Genomic DNA, 20,944 nt, shown 5'->3' with positions numbered 1-20,944 from the left:
AACAATGCATGAACAAGCAATAATGAATAGGGACTTTCTAACAAAATAGTTACATTTTAGTATTCTTTGTGGGGTTGTTGGCAGGCATTGCATACATTAATTATGCTGACAATCGCTTTTCTGACTTTGAATCCGTCTGAAAAAGTCGTGTTCTATTAATGCTACCAGAGCATAATGCACGAGACACGAATATAGAATGTCCTAGTCTAAAAAGAGATCAAATGAGCTATTTTCAGTGTTTGGTCCTAACATTTCTAGGACTTTTTTTAACTTGATGAAAGTGCGAAACTGTGTTGCATTTTCTCTGCCTTTGTACCAGTAAAGAACGGCTTGTGTGCGTTTATAGATCCGGGTGAATGCAGTAATAGCAAAGGCAGCGGTCCTATCATTGGAGTCAAAATGTGAAATCTGGGGGTTTCTGTTCTGCAGAAATGTTCCGCCGCTGGTTGCTAAGGGCCTATCTGTTTACCATAATACTGCACATCATATCAGTTAAGTACATCATTCACAAATGTTTATGGCACAATTATCTCCATACTCAGTAAACTGAAAGAATAACATTGCTCTTACTTCCTGCCACGCAACCCACCTTCGGGGATTTGTGCAGGGCTAAAAATAGTAACTAAGCAGGCGCTACATCTTGAGAACCAGGAACTAGTAGTGTGTATACTGTGCAGCAAATATAACTTCAGCATGAGATTTGAACAATATTGCTTTTTCCATCAAGTATCTTTTTTTTTAAATGCCACGTAGTTTCAGTGCATTCTAATTAATTAATCTTTTATAACACGCTCATTACCGGAGACCAGTCTCTAAGCACGGGATCAGGATTCGAACCTGCGCTGCGTTGAGCAACACAAAACATGTTGCCCCTGAGCTGTCCTCTCGTCCTAAGCGTCTAGAGGACTCCAAACCAACTGGAGGTCAGGAATTGTATTACCAATAATTTCAATAGTTTGGAAATCTCTTGTGTATTAAGACCTGTCAGATCTGAACCACTTTTTAGCTCTCATATATCTAGCTCTCAAATCCTTCCATGTGGTAAATGATTGTCTGGTGTAAATGCTTACTCCTACATCCCGTCAACCTTCCTCTGTCCTTGTGGGAGTTCCCGCTCATAGGGAAGGGACTGGTCTTCGAGCACCGGTGGAGCCGCTCCTGGTGCTGTGACACTGTGTCTGTTATCATGCTTACTTGCCGCCTTCAACGTTTGGGGAAAAGATCTTCTCCAGGCCTTTGCGACCCCTTCTTCATTGCCAGGAATTCTTGAAGTGAGAGGAGTTCAGTGATCTTAAATTCGCCTTGACCCCCACACCCGTAGGGCACCTCATCTCGGGGATTCCTTTTCGAGGAGTCCCTGCATTCAGCAGGGGTTTCTTGCGACCCTTTGCCAACAGGGGGTCTGTGATGAATCCGATGCAGTCCTCACTAATTTCCCAGCTGTGACTTCCTTCCATGTGGCCAGGGGACGGCATCCGCTACCTGATACTGACTCTGTGGGCAGCTATATGAGGGAGGATCACATTGGGGGGTGGGGGAGAGATAGCTGCTGGGGCAATGTCATGGCTTCATCGGGTGAGACATGGTATCTCCTGTTGTCTCTTGGGAAAGACCTTCCCATATCTGAAACCCACATGGCATATTGTCATGCATCTACTTTCCAATGAAGAACAGTGAAGCCCGTTGTCCCAAACCTATGGATCAACCTTTCAACTTTGGTCTGCATTGCCAATCTGATTAAATCACTTTTTTCAATTCCATTAATCAGTCAACCAAAGCTTACCATTTAAAAATGCTTCTCCAAATGACTGCTGTTCCCAGAATTCTCAAAATACTAGGAAGAGGGATCAAGCAACGTGGAGCAAAGAGACTGTAAGCCCAGTGAGCGCTTTTTCTGGTAAACGCCTGTGCCTGGAAATTTTAAGCAACCTGAGCAGAGACTGAGTCACAGCTGCTGTGTGCGAGAGAGAGAGCGGCACCTCTCTGCAGGGTACTGAGAGCAGACAGGCTGAGGCTGACGTTGTGGAGCCAGACGGCTTAACGATGGAGAAGAAGAAAGCTCCTGCACCAGGAGACACCACAGAAATGCCAAGAGCCGATGAGGGACTCCTGGGCATTGGCAGGTGAACCAAAGCAGCATTTCACTTACCAGAGCCAAGAGGGTAGTGGGCGTGTGAAGTGAAAGCTGTGGGAGACTGGCGAGAGAATTCAAACATGCCACAAAAAGCCGGTGAGTCCACCCAGAAGCAACAGGGACACTGGGGAGTATCGGCGAGCATGCACAGTGCAATTAAATAACGTAACTAAGAGAAAGGAAGAGAATTGACCTATTGAGAAGGGGGGAATTAAGTGGCAAACAGCCCCTTTCCAAATGTGTGAATCTACACAGTGCAAATATACAAGAAACAGAGGGAGGATAATATACCAGGAGGGTACACCATCCAACGCAATATAAATGCAACTTTAGGAGAAGGTGAAAACCCTGAATGAACAGATGTCAGGGGAGTATACCAGGCCATTTGTGTTGAACAAGAGAGGAGTAATATCACCTGACAGAAATATACCAGGTGTTCCTGAAGAAAAACCAAGATTATAAAACCAGACAGTTTTGTGAATACATCTTCTGATTGGCCAAGAGGGGCTTAACAAACTGTTTTGTATAAAACCTCAAGGAGTAAGAAGAATGCAGGGGAAGGGATCTAACTTCTGGAATCAGAAACTTATGGCTGACTTGTGTCCGAGTTTCATTCCTGACTCCTCACAGGGTCCTTCACAGGTTATCCATTTAGGGCATACGTTAGGAGGAGACACTGAGGTTCTGCTCTGGGGCCCAAATTGGGTCACCGACCTGAGGGTACCCAGTCCAGGGCGAAGTCTGGGCACCCACCTGAGGATACCTCTAACAAGAGCTAAGCGTAAGGGTCGTAAACTATTGTGCTGCTTCAAGGAGGTTGCGATGGAAGACTATGCTTATACGGCCAAGGACCCCACAAAGTGCATAAGGCTGCCAAAAGCTCTCGCAAGATGGCGAATGGTGCCAAAAGTCAGCGATATTCTAATTTTCGGAGCTTCACTCTGCCCCCTCTAGTCTGGCTTCCCCCAAGTTCACAACTTTTGTCTTTGCAAGAAGATTTGGGATCCTTCCTTTCAATCTCTTCAGTTGTCAGCCTGGTCCCTGAATAAGTGACCCTGGGTCATCTGGACTGTTTTCTGCAAAGTTAGAAGTTATCAAGGCTGCTCGCTGGCCCTCTACACCTCTGACTTGGTTTTGCAATGTGTGCTTTGATGGACGAATAGACCCTATGTTGTGCGGCCTGGACTCTGTTCTTTTCTTCATTTCAGATTTGACCTTTTCGGAGAGTATCAGTGGATTCCTGCCAGGGCTGACCTGTTCATGACTTTCAACAAGGACAAGGTGGTGCTCCGTAAGCACCCCCCCCCTTTCTTGCCGGCTTTCTCTGCTAATTCATCCTCTGAGGGGGCGAGGACTCTGCATAATGTGGGCGTTTGCTGAGATTTGAAATTCTATCTTGAAAGGACTAAAGAGATCAGGTCATGAGGCAAGCTTTTCATCCTTCATAGAGGCAAATCTTGTAGGCTGGAAGCTTACAAAGCTACCATTGCTCGCTGGATAGTTTCTTCTATCAGACAGAGTTACACATGCTAGGAGCTCCACCTTCCTAAAGGGCCTGCATTCTCATGCTGTTTTGGCCAAGGCAGACTCCGTGGCCTTCCAGAGGCACATCCGCTGTTAGGTCATTGACATTGCCGCCAAATGGGCCTCATCGTCTTTGCCTGCTTTACTGCTTGGACTCCAGCTCCTATGCTGATGCTAGGTTCAGCCAAGCCGTGCAGCAAAACCTTTTTGCTTAGTCTGCGTTGAGTCCATCTCCCCTTCAGTGTGCAAATGCTTTTAATCTCCCATAAGTATAGACCGAGAGGGGCAGGACGTAGGAAGACGATAGTTAATCACCATAGAGGCTACTCTACTCCCAGGCCATAGTCCCTGTTCCTCCATGCCCCCTCACACCTTCACCACTAAATGAGACCTCAGTCAGGTAAGGCATAGGTGATGGAAAAGGACTGGTGGGGGCTATGTCAGTGTGTGGCATTTGGAGGGGTGTGGCCACATGCACATATACACAGCCAATCAAATTTGAGGTATTTCTTTGCTCTGCACTGAAGAATGGTTTGGTCCTTTCACATAGAGCAGGAAATCTCACATTACACACACGGCTGCTTTTCTCCCCAGATACAGAGCCTCTACCAGATTCTTCTTTGGGTCCAAGTATGGAGGAAGTGGGACTATGGATTAAAAGTAAAGCAGTCACTATATTGGGCAACTTTAGCTTGCTCCTCCATCACTAGTTTGTTATCATATATTAGTTAATACCAGTCACTGTCTCTAGCCTTTTAGCTTTGACTGTGCTCCAAGGGTCATCCTGAAATGCTCTCCGTGCAGTGGGAGCCCATATTCTCTAAGAACTTAATTTGTACCCAAAGCTGAGTAATTGGCTGATTCCTGACCTCACTCCCATGTTCTCTTGTCTATTGTTGGACTTTAGCGCTTTGTTTTTAATCTTGAGGTTTCCATCCCTCCATCAAAATGTATACTGAATACTGCTTAGAAAACCCAGGTCCTTAGAGCCCTATACAACCATTCTTTGCCGTCTCTGGATATAATGTACATTACCTCAGCATTGTGTCTTTTAAAGAATTTTAGGCTCGTGACCCCTTGCATCTATCTGGTTGTTGTGAGAATTTAAAAAAAAATGTCTTTTTCTTGTCATCATGTCTTTCATTGGGATCCAAATTCAGGTCCTCAATAAGGCTATTGATCCTCCGGTCTCAGCTCATCCCTCCACGGAGTCATGAGTTTCCACTTCCATTTCCATGCTCTTCGGATTCGTTCTCAAGAGCACAGTTTGAGAATGCGGGTGGTTCTAATGACACCAAATGCATAGTCTTTCTTCTTTTGTGTCTGCTACAGAAGAGTCTAAGAAATGAAAGCCATTTTCGAAAATGGCGCTCAGTCTGCATTCATGTGGAGCATGATCTAAAGTCTCTCCTAGGGTGACCGAAACCATACATCGAACTTGGGGATACCTTCAAATAGATTCCTTTCCTAAACAAATGTTTCTACCTGGCTTCTATCTCTTGTATGGGCAAAGGCAACGGCTCCCAAGCAGCACTGTGTTGAAGTACAGTGAGCAAAAAACAATGGCTGCGCACTCTCAAAGTGGGGGGAAAAACCACAGAACAGGTTATCATGCCATGTTCTTCCTAGAGAGGGGCGCCTGCTGCTTTTTTTAAAATATTTATTTTTAAAGCTCTGTTTTTGATCTGCTTGCTGAGTAAAGCTTGTTGCATTCCTACTGTAACGCTTTTACAAAACATTTCGAATTCAAGACCTTGACGCCGATTACTGTTGTATCAACATGACCGTACTAGTTTGGTTATTGTCCAACCAATTTTAGAATTCTGTGTCCAGACACAAGTGATCTGATTGGCACATTATCATTCTGTAGTCGTGTCCTACTACAGTGGTCTTGATGTTTGTACTTTGAGATGGTAGATGCTTCATTTAACCTTTTAACTGCCATGGGTGCCCCCCCCTTCCCCCAGTGCCAAGGCCTTTTTTGGTGATTTTGGTATTTCACCATTCAAGGCCTTTATAATGTTTTCTGTTTCATTAACCCCTTAAGTGCCATGGCCGAGGTATCTCGTCCTTGGCAACAAGGAGGTAATCCCAAGGACGAGATACCTCGCCCTTGCCCTCCACCTTTACCTTCCCTGTACCCCCTGTTGCCCTCCATTGGGGTCTTTACCTGGTTATGGTATTTATGCAGAAGGGTGGGTGAGCCGCAGCCCTTTTTATCCAATGCTCCTCTTTGGTCACCCATTTTCTGAATCCTATTTCAATCAACATCTTCAGTGAGATGGACCTTCTGTTACCAAGATGTTGCCTGAGCTCCTGCGTTTTGTTAGGCCCTTTCAGTCTTCAGGTCATCCTGCTGTCACACATGGTGGAGTTCTTTCCCTCGTAAGAGGGCTGCTTTGGGACCATTTCCAGATGCATTGTTGCGTCTCTTGCAGTCTGTGTAAACGTCATGTTTTGCCCGCCATGGAATGGGTAACACCAGTGACTTCCCAAAGCCGTGTGCTCCACTCTGATCGTTGCAGGGCAGCCATGTTTCCCATAACCATGACATGCTTTTTGTAAGCGTGCCTCTTTCAGATTCTTCTTGGAGCCCAAGTTTTTTTTGCAGCCTTTGAGCTTGAAGGTCCGCATGCATGCATGGTCTTCTCCTCCTGGTGCCTTCGACTATTTGTGCTTTTCCCAACCAGTTGGGGAAGAGGGAGAGGACACTAAGTGTTGGCAACAATTACCTACATGGAGATGCTGGAACTTCGTCGTTTCTTCACAGCAGCCACTATACCATATCCTCTAGCAAAATGCAGGGCTCGAAATTAGGATTCGATAAGCAGGAGCCACAGGCAGCTTCTAGGTATCCAGTAGTAACCGGTTACCAGGAGCTACCACTAGGGAACAAGGAGCATAGTCTTAATCTAACTTCCACATAAAATGCAACCATATAATTGTACCCATTATGTATGACCCCCTTATGCTTTTAATGTCATATATATGTACTCCAATGTGTATTTATAGATTGGCCCAAATGCACAGAGTTAAATTCACATAGTTGTGTTCAGCATCAGCTGGCCTGGGAAGCCAGAAGTAGCTCCTGGTAACTGTTTGTTTTAAACTAACCATTCTCTTCTGCCCTATAAGCAAGAGCTAAAATGGCTCCCAGCTGCCCTCCATTTTGATCCCTGAAAAGGTATGCATGGATTGTACTTGTCGGGAGAAATGAACTGGGGTTTGTGTTGCCCGAGATGGAAACTTGCATGGTAGCACGTGTAGACTTTCCCCTTCAGATATTTGAAGTTATCACAACTTTAGGTATGAAACGCTTGTATAGGTGCGTTATAAATGCCATATCATATCGTATGATATGCTTTTCTGGCCCTGCTACAGTAGCCGGCACTCCCAAACACTACCATGAATGTAAGCTGCATTTTCTGATTTCTTTTGAATGTTTAGGTTTTACACTGATGGGGCTGATTTGTGATTTGTAATCCTGATATTCTGTTTTCTGCTAGTGTGAAGTACAGATGAGCAGCAATAGAGCACTGCAATCTAAACGTGTGCGTATAGACACATCAACTGCAGTTCATGCAAAAGTTGTTTGCCATTGCTCTTTCCAACCTTGTTTTAATTTAATTTGCCTTTTTAGAGGAAAGTTTGCAGTAGTTCGAAAGTGCTTTGAAAAATGTAGCGGGCGAGAATATGCAGCGAAATTTCTGAAGAAGAGGAGGAGAGGTCAAGATTGCAGAGCGGATATTATCCAAGAAATTGCAGTACTCGAACTGGCAAAGCCGAGTTCTCGGATTGCTGATCTCCATGAGGTTTATGAAACTGGGCATGAAATCATCTTGGTATTGGAATAGTAAGTGCATTTCTTTTGAGAATGGTATAATGTGCTGTGTGCCAGTGCAAGAGAGATGGTAGCCTCTTGTGGCATTCACCATCTTGAGTCCTTTGCCCTTTGGGAGGGAAGGAGCGTGGGCTTTTCTCGGGAGGATAGCTCAAGGGCAACATGCTCGCCTTGGAAGCAAGACGACACGGAGCAACACGGTTCGATCCCCGGGTCCGCGCTTAGAAATCTCTGGGTATTAAGCGCATTATAAATAACCTATCATATATATGCCACTAGCCGACATGATTGCTTAGTAAGCTAATTGCTCCTCTCAATTTCGAATCCGCCCCTAGACATGCTTTTCAGGCAACAAGTTCAGGGTTCGAAATCAAGTTTTGAGCAGGTGGCAAAGCAGATTCTGGGTGTCGTGCATCACACTGTAAGCGGGAGCAAGTACACAGCGTGATGCAAATAAAACTTACTCATGAGATGCAAATCCTAACCTTTTGTCCAGTATATTTGACTCATTACTCTTTGTCTTTTAGAAGTTCCCAAATTCTCCCATACATATTGTACTAAATGGAGTTAACTTCACATGGTTTATTTTTGTATGGCACCAGGTATCCTTGGTTGGTAGAAGTAACTTCTGGTGGATGTTGATGTAACTTCTGGTGGATGTTGATGTCAAGTTAACTGGCTCTTACATTCTAGTACTGACCCCATAGAGCAGCCCTGCCACCGCCCTAACACACCACATCATCCTTCTCTATGGATTTAAATTGAAATGTTTTACCAAATTCCAAATGTTCAAACTTCTAATGGTGCTGTCAGAAGAGCAACGCTGCTGAAGGCAGCCACAAGACGGGAACTCCCCCGCAAGGTTGCTCTTTGGCGGTGTCATTTTTCAGGAGGAACCCCTCCACCCCCGGGTCCACCTGTTGCTGATGGTGCCTCCTCTCCCTGCCACTCCCGCCACCCTTCCCTCCCTCGCACCTTTCTTCTCCTCCTAGTAGGTAAAAGGCTTGTTTCGTATTTAGAGTACATAACGTTTTTGTAGCTGTAAAGTTTTCTTCAATGTTTCGCTTTAATTGAATAGGTTTACTGGTATCTTCTTTATTTTAAATGTACTATTCATTTTAAGATTACTTTAAACTTATCTTGCCCTACTTTAATCACATAAAATATTATGCAAGAATCATAAATACATATTTTTAAACGCATCTACCCGTAAGTCAATATCTTTAATCACCCACTGCAATACATTTATTTCTAGTTTATTATTTTTTTATCTGCAGCGGAATCATAGCAACAAGGTACAAATGTTACCAGTGTTGGCGAGAACCACAATTCTATATTCTCATGTAATATTAAGCAAAAACCTCATGGGATCATACTGTATACATTTGTCCTCTGCTCCGTAAGTCACTTACTACAGTGTTCAGCAGAGTATCAGTATTGGAATGCTACTGGGCTGGCACCTACACCTTTGCATACATTAACGCTATTTTGTGGCTGTTGAATCCAGGGCTCATGCCAGGTTTCACAGCGCTGTTCTCCTTGGGGTCCCAGGTTCCCAGGCTCTGCACTGATTTGGACTTTGGACGTGCATACTCTGGATTAAACCAGTTCTTGACTTGTAGTTGGGTTCTAGGTCATTGGATTACACTAGTGGAATTTGCCCTCAAACAGGGAGTTCCCTTGCTACTGTCCTGCCGCTACTGGCTGAACTTTCGGATTATCACCTCGGACAGTTGGAATGGGTTGACCCAGCACAAAGAATGGAGGAGGTGTGACCCTTTTATTTTACTAGAGATTTTTGTAACTGATCAGATGCCACCAAATCTCCACTGCAGGGCATGCCCAGGTGAATTGTGTGTGGAGGGAGAGATGCAGCACTTGAGACAAGTAGTGGGAGATGGAAAGGTAGTAGTCCAGTCGGTAGTACTGCACCCATAGGCTGAAACAAGAGGTATGTCCCTTCCGACTGATGCTCTTCTGTGTTTTGGGACCGATTAACCCTCGTTCAACTGCTAGTCATGTGGAAACCATCTCCACTTCTGCCGTCGATGTTCTTGTTTAAATATTTGCTACTACCACCAAGGATTGACCTGAGTCTGCTCCCTCTTTTTCCCAGCTTTCTATGAGCGAACGTCTCATATCCCGACACCAGAGGGCGGGATATGAGCCTGAATCCCGTGACTTCCATTTTCAGGGTTTCTTGATTCGACTAGTGAGTTTGTATGGCACGGGCTGGGGACAAAGGACGGTTAAGAGAGTTGCAGGGCCTTATGTCATCAACCAAGAGATGTGATTCTTTTGTCACTGGTGTTCAAGAAAAGGTCGTCCAACGCATACACACGCTTGCAGATTTTTTGGTTATGGTTCTAGAACTGTACTGCTTGTTCCGAGTCATGCATTCACATGGAACTAAATGTAACTTGTGTCCGTTTGTATCCCAATCCTATTATTACATTACATTTTGCATGTTGAACTATCTGGAATTGTTTTGTTTTGTGATTGACATAATTTGCATGTATTCAGTGCTGCAGGTGGGGAAATCTTCAATTTGTGTCTGGCTGATGGCGATGAAATGCTCTCGGAAAATGAGGTAATCCGGCTTCTGCGTCAAATCCTTGAAGGAGTGCATTTTCTGCATCAGAATAATCTTGTGCACCTCGATTTGAAGGTAATCTTTTCTCTTTCTCATTACTTTTGAACATGCGTTTTAATGTGATGCGCGCTGAGATGAAAAGATGCGGCAGGCAGTCGTCCGCTATAGTCTTGTCAAAAGGCGATGGTGCCAGCTATGTTTAGCAACTATTCCTGTAGCCACGCATTTAATGTGTTGCTTTTTGGAAATGCTGGCCTGTTTACTGATTCTCTTCTCGAGGCTCCTGCGATGTTTGCAGGAGTTGCTACCATGTTTGAGGTTTGCGACATTATCAGTGATGGTCTGTTTATTTATGAAAACGCTGATGTTGCATGAAAAGCATATTTTAATTCCACAAACGGTGTTTTTGCTCCCTGTTTAATTGTCCTTGTTTGCTTGAGCAGTGCTCGAGTGCAGGCATACTGAGCACAGCTCTTGGGTGCTAAGGGATTTCTGGCCGGATGGGGGCGTAACGTGTGAAAGCAGTGCACCTATTTGCCATTGCCAAAGGGAGTGGTGTTGCTTGCACTTTCCCCACACATTCTTGGACGTGAGTTGGCTTATGCTGGTCTTAGAAACATCCTTTTTTTTATCACTCAAATGTGTTTCTATGCATAAATACACTCTTCCCAAAGAGTGTGTGTGTGTGGCAAGGGACGGCATCCTGGAGCACTGACATTCTATGGCCTCCTGTTGAAATCTAACGTCCTCTCTTTCTGAATCTAAATCGCCGATCCGAGAATGTCCTTTGCCACGCTTACCTTTTTCCTGCAGGCTGGGAGAAATGCAACATTTTGCCACATTCCTGCCCCCATCCCTCTTCAACCCACTTGGGCAGCTCTCTCCCCTTGGCCAGCCACCACCTTTTCTCCTGTTCTGTTACTTTTTAACTTCACTTTTCTTGCAGGGGTGACTGCCGCTCCCACAGTTTGTTTTCCCTTACCCCCTGAGCTGCGGCCTCCCATCCCCAAAAGACATGTTATAATGAATGCAACGTTCTCTCTCTACGCATTCCCACCTCCCTCTGCATCCCTCCACATTTCTGCTCCCTCAAGGGCCAGACCGCTGCCTCCCCTTGCCAAATGGCATTTTATATTAACGTTGCGCGTTGTGTAGCTGCTGCTTTTTTCCGGGAAACCATGTCTCTTACAGGTCTTTACCGCCCATGCCTGTATGTACAACTGAAAAGCGCTAAAGTGGTATGTCTCCAAGTTGTGGCCAACCGGAAGTCTGCAACATTTATCAGGGACTTCCGCCAACATTATGCCTGACCTGCACGACATAGCAGAAGGACTAGGGAAACGTAGTTTTCTTCTATGTTGTAAATCTTCCACATTACCACCAAAAATCGCCAGAATTACCGATTCTGCCAAAATCCCCCTGGAGTCCTATGGGCTCCGAAAATGGGGGTTAACCCCGCCCTACCGCTACTTGTAATCCTTCAGTACATTTTTTGGACCAAGTGGCGGTAGCGGTAATGAAGATTGGCGGTAATTCGTCAGAGTTACTGCAGTATTACGACCAAATTCGTTATGAGGCTCACATAGTGTTGTTTCTGAACATTAAAAAGCTTCACATAACGTAAAACAAATTGGACTCCTGATTAATCGGGGTACGTATTACTTCAGTATTGGATTCAACATGTGTTGCCATTAATCCTATACAGACACTTGAAACCAGGTATAAAAGTATTGGCAAGGCCAAGAAGTCCGGTTCCGCCAATGTAGATTTGCTTTGTCCTGTGGTGCAGGGCATGCTTTAGGGAAGGAAATCCGAACCTCTGTTAATTGGCTTTCTCAATGCTTGTTTTGATGGTTGAGGCTAATTTACTGAGCTCTACCCAAATTGGAAGGCGTCCTGGGGGTAAAGTATCTGGGGCGTGTTGCTACCGCACACATTTGGTGGCATTCTTTTAATTCGAGATTTTGTTATTTTAGCGTGTTTGTGTGATGGATGGGCTGGAGGGTAGTTGCCAATGCATGGTTGACTCACCAACTGATCTTTTCATTGGCATAGCGCCGGTCATTTTTTTTTTTTTTGGTCAGTTGAAACGAGGGTTCTGAGGCCTGGCAATGTAGCTCCAACTTGAACTTCATCTTGAAATGCATTTGACTGGAAGGATATGGTGGAGGGGTGTTTTGGGCTCTTGATAGAAAGCTAGTGGGGCTATGCAGCTGCCTGATTGGTATGCCGTGAAGGGGAATGGAAGAGCAAGGACTGGGATACCGAAGACGCCAAAGGACCTGTGCTGGTGTCTAGAGCATCCAGAGGGTCATGCAGGAGCAGCGCAGGTGAGGATTGTCTGCTCTGGGAGTGGGAAGGTTTAGACGCAACGAAAGCACGCCCTGGTTTCTAGTCTCCACTTGCCTATGCACGCACTGCACACAGCAATACAGGTGCACTTGGTGGTGACAAGCCAAATGCCCCCCCCATGCTCCACCGCTGTCTTGAGTCACCGAAGGCCATCCATATTGAATTTGGTGGCTAGTGCGTGTGTGTGTGTGTGTGTGTGTGTGTGTGTGTGTGTGTGTGTATATATATATATATATATATATATATCTATATAATTTCTGAGGCTTGTGGAATCTGCTTAGATCACATGCTGTGCATAGGCCGACATCTAGTGGAAGCTGCGGAGTATTACAGTTTGTTTTTCGAAACTCGAAAATGGGCGTCGACACAGGGCGTGCCAGTAATACTATCCCTAGTGTGACGTCCACTGTACCCAAGATCCCTCACGCGTCTAGGATCCTCAGATTGTTTTTTTCCGCCATACTGGTCGGGAGCATTTTGCGGAGTCCCCTGGCCTTAGCCATACTTTTGCTAGAATTTAAAATAATATTCTATTGACATCCTTTCCCACCCCAACGTCGAACTTCGACACTCGACGCCGGCTGGAGAAGAAATCGACCGTCGGCTGCTACACGACGGATTTGGGCCTCGGCCCGGGCCTGGTAGGCCGCTGGCCTCGGCCCTGCAAGTAGGGAGAGTGGGGGGTGGTACATACTCTGCACTCTTGGTATATAGGTACACCTTATACATTTCCTACACTTAACAGCCCGCTGCCTCAAGGTGCGTATGGAGGGTACCCCTTTTCAATTCTGCCCCAAGTGCAATCGCAAATACCCTTGGGTCGACAGGCACGCCACGTGCAATCTCTGCTTGCCGAGGGACCACCCCGAAGCGAACTGCAGAGCGTGTAGTAGGTTTAAACCTAAGACACTTAAGGACCGTTCGACGAAGCGTTGGGCCCACCACGCCAGGCAGGCGGCCATGGCAGCGGAGGGCGCCTTCAGCGATGGCAGCGACGCCGTACTTTCGGACGGTGAGGGCATTACGGCGTCCAAAGACAGCCGAGCGCAGGTCCCGGACCTCGGAAGGTCGTCCGGCAGGGCGGCTATGGGGAAGACCCCCGGCGACACAAGCGCTTCACATACTACACACACTAAACACACTAAGTCCAACCGAGACTCGACGACGTCGAGTTCTCGGAAAGAGGCACAGACAGAATGGTCCGATTCGGTGTCCTCTGGGCGCTCTCGATCAAGATCGCCGCATGACTCCAGGCAATCATCCACTCTTGCCAAGAGTGCCTAGCTCCCTAGGCTAACAGAAGTTCGATCATCGGAAGACGAAGACGACTTCCACCCCCAGGCCGCGCTCCAGGAGTCGGAGCCCGCAATTAAAGCCAGCGAGGCCCCACGCTCGAAGGACAGGGACACCTCACCCGATCCTCGACGCCAGGCGTCGAAAAACTCTGGAGCCACTAAGGGACAGGGAAAACATTTTTCTACGCACGGGGAGGGGGGAAAACAGCAGAAGAAACTACCTGTACATTCTTCCACACCTGTGAAACACTCCACCCCCCCTAAATAGACAGACAAGCCCAGGTCTGCTGATAGGTCCACAACCAGCAAAGCTACTCAAGATAAATCCCATAGACTTGCTGAGAGAGTCATTCCCAGTTCCAAAAAATGGTCCAGTGAAGACATAGATAGGGTCATGTCAAGAATGTCTTCTTTGGCTGATTTTTATGATAAAAATCCAGAACATTTCCTCTTGTATGATCCACAAGGGGCCACACCCTCAGGCTCTACTGATCCTATCCCCCCCCCCCCCGAGTAACAAGGCCCGGTTTAAAACTCCAATGAGGTCCGAACCCTTCGAGGTACAACCTTACGCAAGACCATACTCACGGTATCAAGGAGAGGCTTCCTTTTGTGAAGACCAAGAATTTGGGTTGATAGAAGAGCAAACCGGGACGGGCTACTATGGGGATGATGAGGACCAGGAGGAAGAAGAGGATGACCCGGAAACATACAGAGTAGATTCCCCGGTAGAGAACGAAGCCCCGGTTACCGACTCTCCGGTCGATAACCAACCCCTCCTAAATGAGGTTCTCGCTCGCGCAGCAGAACATTTCCACATTGACACCCACGGTGTACAGGAGGAAAGGGACTTCGCAGAAGAGTTAGTGGGAGAAAGGAGGCCTGTGTCATGCACCAGCCCTGGAGAATCGCTAGTCGTTGGAAGTACTACTAAGATGGCGGCCTGTTCCATTCTGTTGGTCTAGTCTATTCCAAGATGGCCGACGTACTCTATAAACTAGCGGCCATAGCAACGCTCTGCGCGTTGTATCGTTCCCGTTACGTGCCCAGCAAGTCGCTCTCAGCCTCTAGTTATTCAACTTACCTTTGCTTTCAAGTCCGTTACTTACCCTCCTATGCTTACTTACCTCCTATTCTTTCCCTACACTGGAGGTGATTTCAGGTTTTCAGGTAAGGTGATTAGGGTCTTTGTCCTCTGTCCTTTCTTACACGACGCGCTCTATTCGGCGTCTTCCGTGTAAGTATTTTTCCCGTCTTTCTCTCTCAGCCAGCGCTTCAGCGTTAGTGTTACTTCGCTGTGAGCGCATTCGACTGTGCTTTATTTTCTGTCCTTTTACTTACCTATTTCTTTTCCTCTTTCTTTCTTTTGTTGTTCCGTTCGTAACGCCTCTCCGGTGTTCCGACGGACCGAGCTCGAGTCCTCTCTCAACCACAGCTCAGCCGGCACGATAGTTGAGCAAGGTGTGGATATTCATACTATGTATCCGGAGCTCGGCTACTAACAGTTATCAAAATCTCCGAGTTAATTTCGGACATTGGTATTCCACGGACACCTGAATACCTGATAGGGGTTTTTTGCCAGGAGGCTTTTTCCCCATTCTTTAGGGCGCGCTCCTCAGGTATTCCCGTGGTCTGTTATCAGCTAGATCACAGAGGCTACCGAAGGAGCGCGTCCCTACCTTCGACAAAAAAAAGAGAAGAAACCCACCGAAGGAGAAAAGAATAAGAAGAAGAAAGCTGTAATAAAGACGGAAGAAGTACAGGAACAGACAGGTGAGGAGGAGTTTGAGAAGGCAGAGACTAATCGTGACAGTATACAACGCCCAGAAGACACGATGGCGTCACCAGAACAAATTCAAGACATGTGTAATGCCATTCAGAGCCTCAGAGTTGACATGCAATCACTGCATGCAGAGAACCTTCTTCTACGCCAGCAAGCAGCCTCTAGGGAGGTGGGTAGAGATGATTTGCCTCCAATGCCATTCACATTTGGTAAATATGATGGAAACCCGAAGTATATTAAAGAATTCCTCGATGCCTGTACCGTCTACTTTTCCTTCCGACCTCGGGCATTCGAGTCTGGAAGGGCCAGAGTTGGGTTCCTCATAGCCAACTTGACAGGAAGCGCCCTAGCCTGGGCTACCCCTTTGGTAACCAATCAAGACCCTTTGGTTAACGATTACACCCTGTTTATACAAGGCTTCAAGAACCGGTTTGAGCGTTCTGAAGTACAGTATTCCAAGTACGATGCCTATCTTGATGTCAGACAAGGTAACCAAGATTTACAGAGTTATGTTGCACAATTCCAAACACTGGCGGTATCAGCTGGATGGCCGGATACGGCACAACAAACCATCTTCCGGAGAGGGTTAAATGAGGAACTGAAGGACGAACTGGCTAGAGCAGTACGTCCCAACACCTTTCAAGAGCTGGTTATGCTAGTCCTACAGATTGACTATCGTCTACAGGAAAGACGGGCAGAGAAGAGACGAGGAAGAGGATCAGCGCCACGCTACAGCCCACCTTCAGGAAGGGGGGAAAGACCTATGATGGAAGAGCCAATGCAGATAGGGGCAACTAGGGGACCGCTAACCAAGATGGAAAGGAGAAGAAGGCAGGAGCTCAACCTTTGCATGTATTGTGGTTCATCGACTCACATGCTTAAGGATTGCCCTAACATCCCTTCTAAGAGACAGGGAAACGCCAGACCCCAGGTTCTTGCAAGGGAAGCCGTGGGGACCACCGTACAAACCCTTGCAACCTCACAAGACCCATTAATGAAGGAATAGAAGATAATCGTCTGATGGTGTTCCAGCTGTCCATTTCCTACAGTCTGAGACAGAACCTTTCGGTCTTGACAATGCTTGACTGCGGAGCAGCCGGAAATTTCATAGACGTAGCATGGGCTCAGGAAAACCAGATTCCACTAAGAAAGAAGGACAGACCGATACCGGTTGAGGGAGTAGACGGCCGTCCACTCTCATCTGGGCTCATTACCATGGAAACGGAACCTATAACTGTAAGGATGGATCATCATGTTGAAACCCTCACGTTTGATGTTATCAGAGCAGCTCATTTTCCGTTGATATTGGGTATTTCATGGCTAAGAAGACACAACCCCAAGATTGACTGGACTGATAACAAGTTAAGCTTCGACGCCGAGTATTGCCGGGAACACTGCATGAAGGCTATGGAATTTCCAAAGGAGATACATTCCAGTCTCCCTACCACTCATTGCAATCTCTCAATATCCTCTATACCTAGGCAGTATCTGGCTTTCGCTAGGGTGTTTGAAGACATTAACCCCAGACTCCTCCCACCTCACCGCCAAGAGGACTGCAACATCGATCTAAAGGAAGAGACCTCCTTACCTTTCGGCCGGATGTATCCATTATCCTTATCTGAAAAGGAAGCTTTGAAGGAATACCTCAACTCCAACTTGATGAATGGGCTTATTCGATCATCAAAGTCATCAGGAGGGGCATCATTGTTCTTCATATCAAAAAAGGACTCCAAGGAATTACGTCCCTGTATCGATTACAGGGGCTTGAACAGCATAACCGTCCGAGACAGGTACCCAATGCCACTTATCAGAGACATACTGGAGGCGGTCCGGGATTCTAGGGTATTCACCAAGCTCGATCTCCGTGGGGCATATCATCTGTTGAGAATAAAGAAAGGAGACGAGTGGAAGACTGCTTTCAGGACGCCGCTGGGGTTGTTTGAGTACTGTGTTATGCCATTCGGACTGGTAAACGCCCCAGCGGTATTTCAGAGATTTGTTGACAAGATCTTTGCCGATATGTTATACATATCGGTAGTCATTTACCTTGATGACATTCTAATTTTCTCTCCATCCTTGGAAGAACACCGGCTACATGTGTGCGAAGTACTCCGTAGGTTATTGGAAAATCAACTGTTCGCCAAGCCCGAGAAGTGTCTCTTTGAGACCACAGAAGTACCTTACCTGGGATTTATATTGTCAGAAGGAGGTATTCGTATGGACCCCAAGAAGGTGTTGGCCATAGATAGATGGCCAGAGCCCTCGTCAGTCAAGGAGATTCAACGGTTCCTAGGCTTGGCGAACTTTTACCGCCGGTTTATACCCAACTTCTCTGATCTGGTATTACCCATCACAGCACTCCTCAAAAAGGGTACAGTTTTTCAGTGGGGCTCGGCAGCACAAACAGCATTCGAGACACTAAAAAGACGATTCATCACTGCCCCGGTTTTGGTTCAGCCCGAGCAGAATAAACCATTCATTTTGGAGACCGATGCCTCGGGGGGTGCCTTAGGAGCTGTCTTGTTACAAGAAGGAAGCAATGGAGAAGAACACCCTATTGCCTACTACTCTCGCACCCTAACCGGAAGCGAAAGGAACTACTCAGTTCTGGAAAGGGAATTATTAGCAATGCGGGCAGCTTGTCAAGAATGGAGACATTTGTTACAGGGAGCCTCTCATCAATTTGTGATTCGTACGGATCATAGGAATCTCAAGGTTCTCCAACAAATGGAATGCAGGAATTCCAGACATGCCCGTTGGGCCTATTACTTTTCAAGCTTTGATTTCCTGATCACCTATATACCAGGATCCCAGAACAGTGTGGCAGACGCGTTATCCCGAAGTTGGTTGGAGGAAGATCTATCGGAGGTTAAAAAGGAAAAGATTCTACTTGAGAACCACTTTTCTACAATTGCTAACCTATTCCTTGAGAAGGTTCAAGGTGAACTCAAGGATTATGCTCTGGAAGAGAAACAGTCAGGCAAATTACAGGAACGCGAAGGATTGTGGTTTCATCATTCAGCATTATTCCTACCCACCACTGATCTTCGCAGACAGGCCATCAGCTTTTGCCACGATCTACCATTGGCAGGACATAAAGGGGAGAAGGCTACGTTCGAGTTGGTGTCCCGGAGTTTCTGGTGGCCGTCGATGCGAAGAGACATCACCTCTTACGTGTCAACTTGTCCCATCTGTGCCATCAATAAGACCCCTCGCCACAGACCACTTGGACTCCTACATCAAGCCAAGACTCCCACACGTCCCTGGGAAGACCTCTCAATGGACTTCATAGTAGAACTCCCAGTTTCCCAGGAAAAGAAGGTGATCCTAGTGACAATTGATTCTTTCACCAAGTTAGCACATTTCGTAGCTCTCGCAGGAGTTCCTTCAGCCTCAGAGACCGCTACAGTCTTCCTTTGCGAGATTGTAAGGTTACACGGTTTACCACGGTCCATAGTCTCAGACAGAGGAACGCAATTTACTTCAAAATTTTGGAACTCACTATGTAACCAGTTGGCTATACAAAAAGAGTTATCCTCGGGATATCACCCCCAGTCCAATGGACAGACCGAAAGACTAAACGCTAGTCTAGAACAATACCTTCGCTGTTACTGTAACAGAGAACAAGACAATTGGGCAGCTCTGTTACCAATGGCAGAGTTCGCTTACAACAACACTTTTCATACGGCAATTAGGATGAGTCCTTTCAGGTGCACCTATGGTTATGACCCACATCATCTAGGAGCCTTATCTTTCAATAGCCAGACTCCCACTCCCGCCTTGGAAAGGATGCTGATGGATCTCAAGCGTACACACAAGGAAGCTCTACAAACTTTAGAGGAAAGCCGCAAGAAGTATAAGACCTATGCTGACACCAAACGTACTCCGGGTCCTCTTTGGAAGACCGGTGATTTGGTTTGGTTATCTACGCGATATTTACCGCGTTGGATCCATAAGGGGAAATTCGCAGCACGATACATGGGGCCCTACCCAATCCTGGCCCAGATCAATCCCGTAGCCTTCAAACTAAAATTACCTCACTCTCTGCGGAGAGTACACCCGGTCTTTCACTCCTCTTTACTCAAGACCCATCAAAGAGATCTATACAAGAGACCTTTGAGAAGGACGGTGATCACTCCACCCGAAGAACCTGAGGAATATGAGGTAGCCAGAATTGTAGATTCCCGCTACAGAAGAGGAACCCTTCAATATTTGATCCATTGGAAGGGATTTCCCATGGCCGAAAGATCTTGGGAACCAAGATCCCATATGCACGCTCCCAAACTTGTACAGCGATTTCATAGGCTGTACCCAGGGAAGCCTGGAGGAGGCAGGTATCGAAGGGGGCATACTGTCATGCACCAGCCCTGGAGAATCGCTAGTCGTTGGAAGTACTACTAAGATGGCGGCCTGTTCCATTCTGTTGGTCTAGTCTATTCCAAGATGGCCGACGTACTCTATAAACTAGCGGCCATAGCAACGCTCTGCGCGTTGTATCGTTCCCGTTACGTGCCCAGCAAGTCGCTCTCAGCCTCTAGTTATTCAACTTACCTTTGCTTTCAAGTCCGTTACTTACCCTCCTATGCTTACTTACCTCCTATTCTTTCCCTACACTGGAGGTGATTTCAGGTTTTCAGGTAAGGTGATTAGGGTCTTTGTCCTCTGTCCTTTCTTACACGACGCGCTCTATTCTGCGTCTTCTGTGTAAGTATTTTTCCCGTCTTTCTCTCTCAGCCAGCGCTTCAGCGTTAGTGTTACTTCGCTGTGAGCGCATTCGACTGTGCTTTATTTTCTGTCCTTTTACTTACCTATTTCTTTTCCTCTTTCTTTTGTTGTTCCGTTCGTAACGCCTCTCCGGTGTTCCGACGGACCGAGCTCGAGTCCTCTCTCAACCACAGCTCAGCCGGCACGATAGTTGAGCAAGGTGTGGATATTCATACTATGTATCCGGAGCTCGGCTACTAACAGTTATCAAAATCTCCGAGTTATTTTCGGACATTGGTATTCCACGGACACCTGAATACCTGATAGGGGTTTTTTGCCAGGAGGCTTTTTCCCCATTCTTTAGGGCGCGCTCCTCAGGTATTCCCGTGGTCTGTTATCAGCTAGATCACGGAGGCTACCGAAGGAGCGCGTCCCTACCTTCGACAAAAAAAAGAGAAGAAACCCACAGAAGGAGAAAAGAATAAGAAGAAGAAAGCTGTAATAAAGACGGAAGAAGTACAGGAACAGACAGGTGAGGAGGAGTTTGAGAAGGCAGAGACTAATCGTGACAGCCTGTTGCCCAGACCATCCCTATCCTTAAATCCATTCAGCGGAGAATATATCCGTCCCTGGTGAACCCAAACCTCACCAGAGCAGTCAATCCCAGGGTTGAAAAACTTTTCAGGGCAGCTCAGTCTGACCCTCTCTATATAAGAGG

The 20,944-nt window shown here is 46.6% G+C and overlaps 1 protein-coding gene across 6 annotated transcripts in view; it reads left to right on the top strand.

Moving 5' to 3' along the window:
• STK17B (serine/threonine kinase 17b) overlaps positions 1-20,944 on the top strand; it is a 221,490-nt gene that overhangs the window by 76,703 nt on the left and 123,843 nt on the right. For all 6 annotated transcript variants that reach the window (XM_069615705.1, XM_069615708.1, XM_069615707.1 and 3 more), the window contains 2 exons: positions 7,299-7,511; positions 10,023-10,167. In XM_069615705.1, coding sequence (XP_069471806.1) covers positions 7,299-7,511; positions 10,023-10,167 — 358 coding nt within the window. The remainder of the gene's footprint in view (positions 1-7,298; positions 7,512-10,022; positions 10,168-20,944) is intronic.

Source organism: Ambystoma mexicanum, chromosome 9, assembly GCF_040938575.1.
Source record: "Ambystoma mexicanum isolate Mex_15411 chromosome 9, UKY_AmexF1_1, whole genome shotgun sequence".
NCBI classification, from domain to species: Eukaryota; Metazoa; Chordata; class Amphibia; order Caudata; family Ambystomatidae; genus Ambystoma; species Ambystoma mexicanum.
The sequence above is the reverse complement of the archived record's forward strand: the minus strand, read 5'-3'. Positions and strand labels throughout refer to the sequence as shown.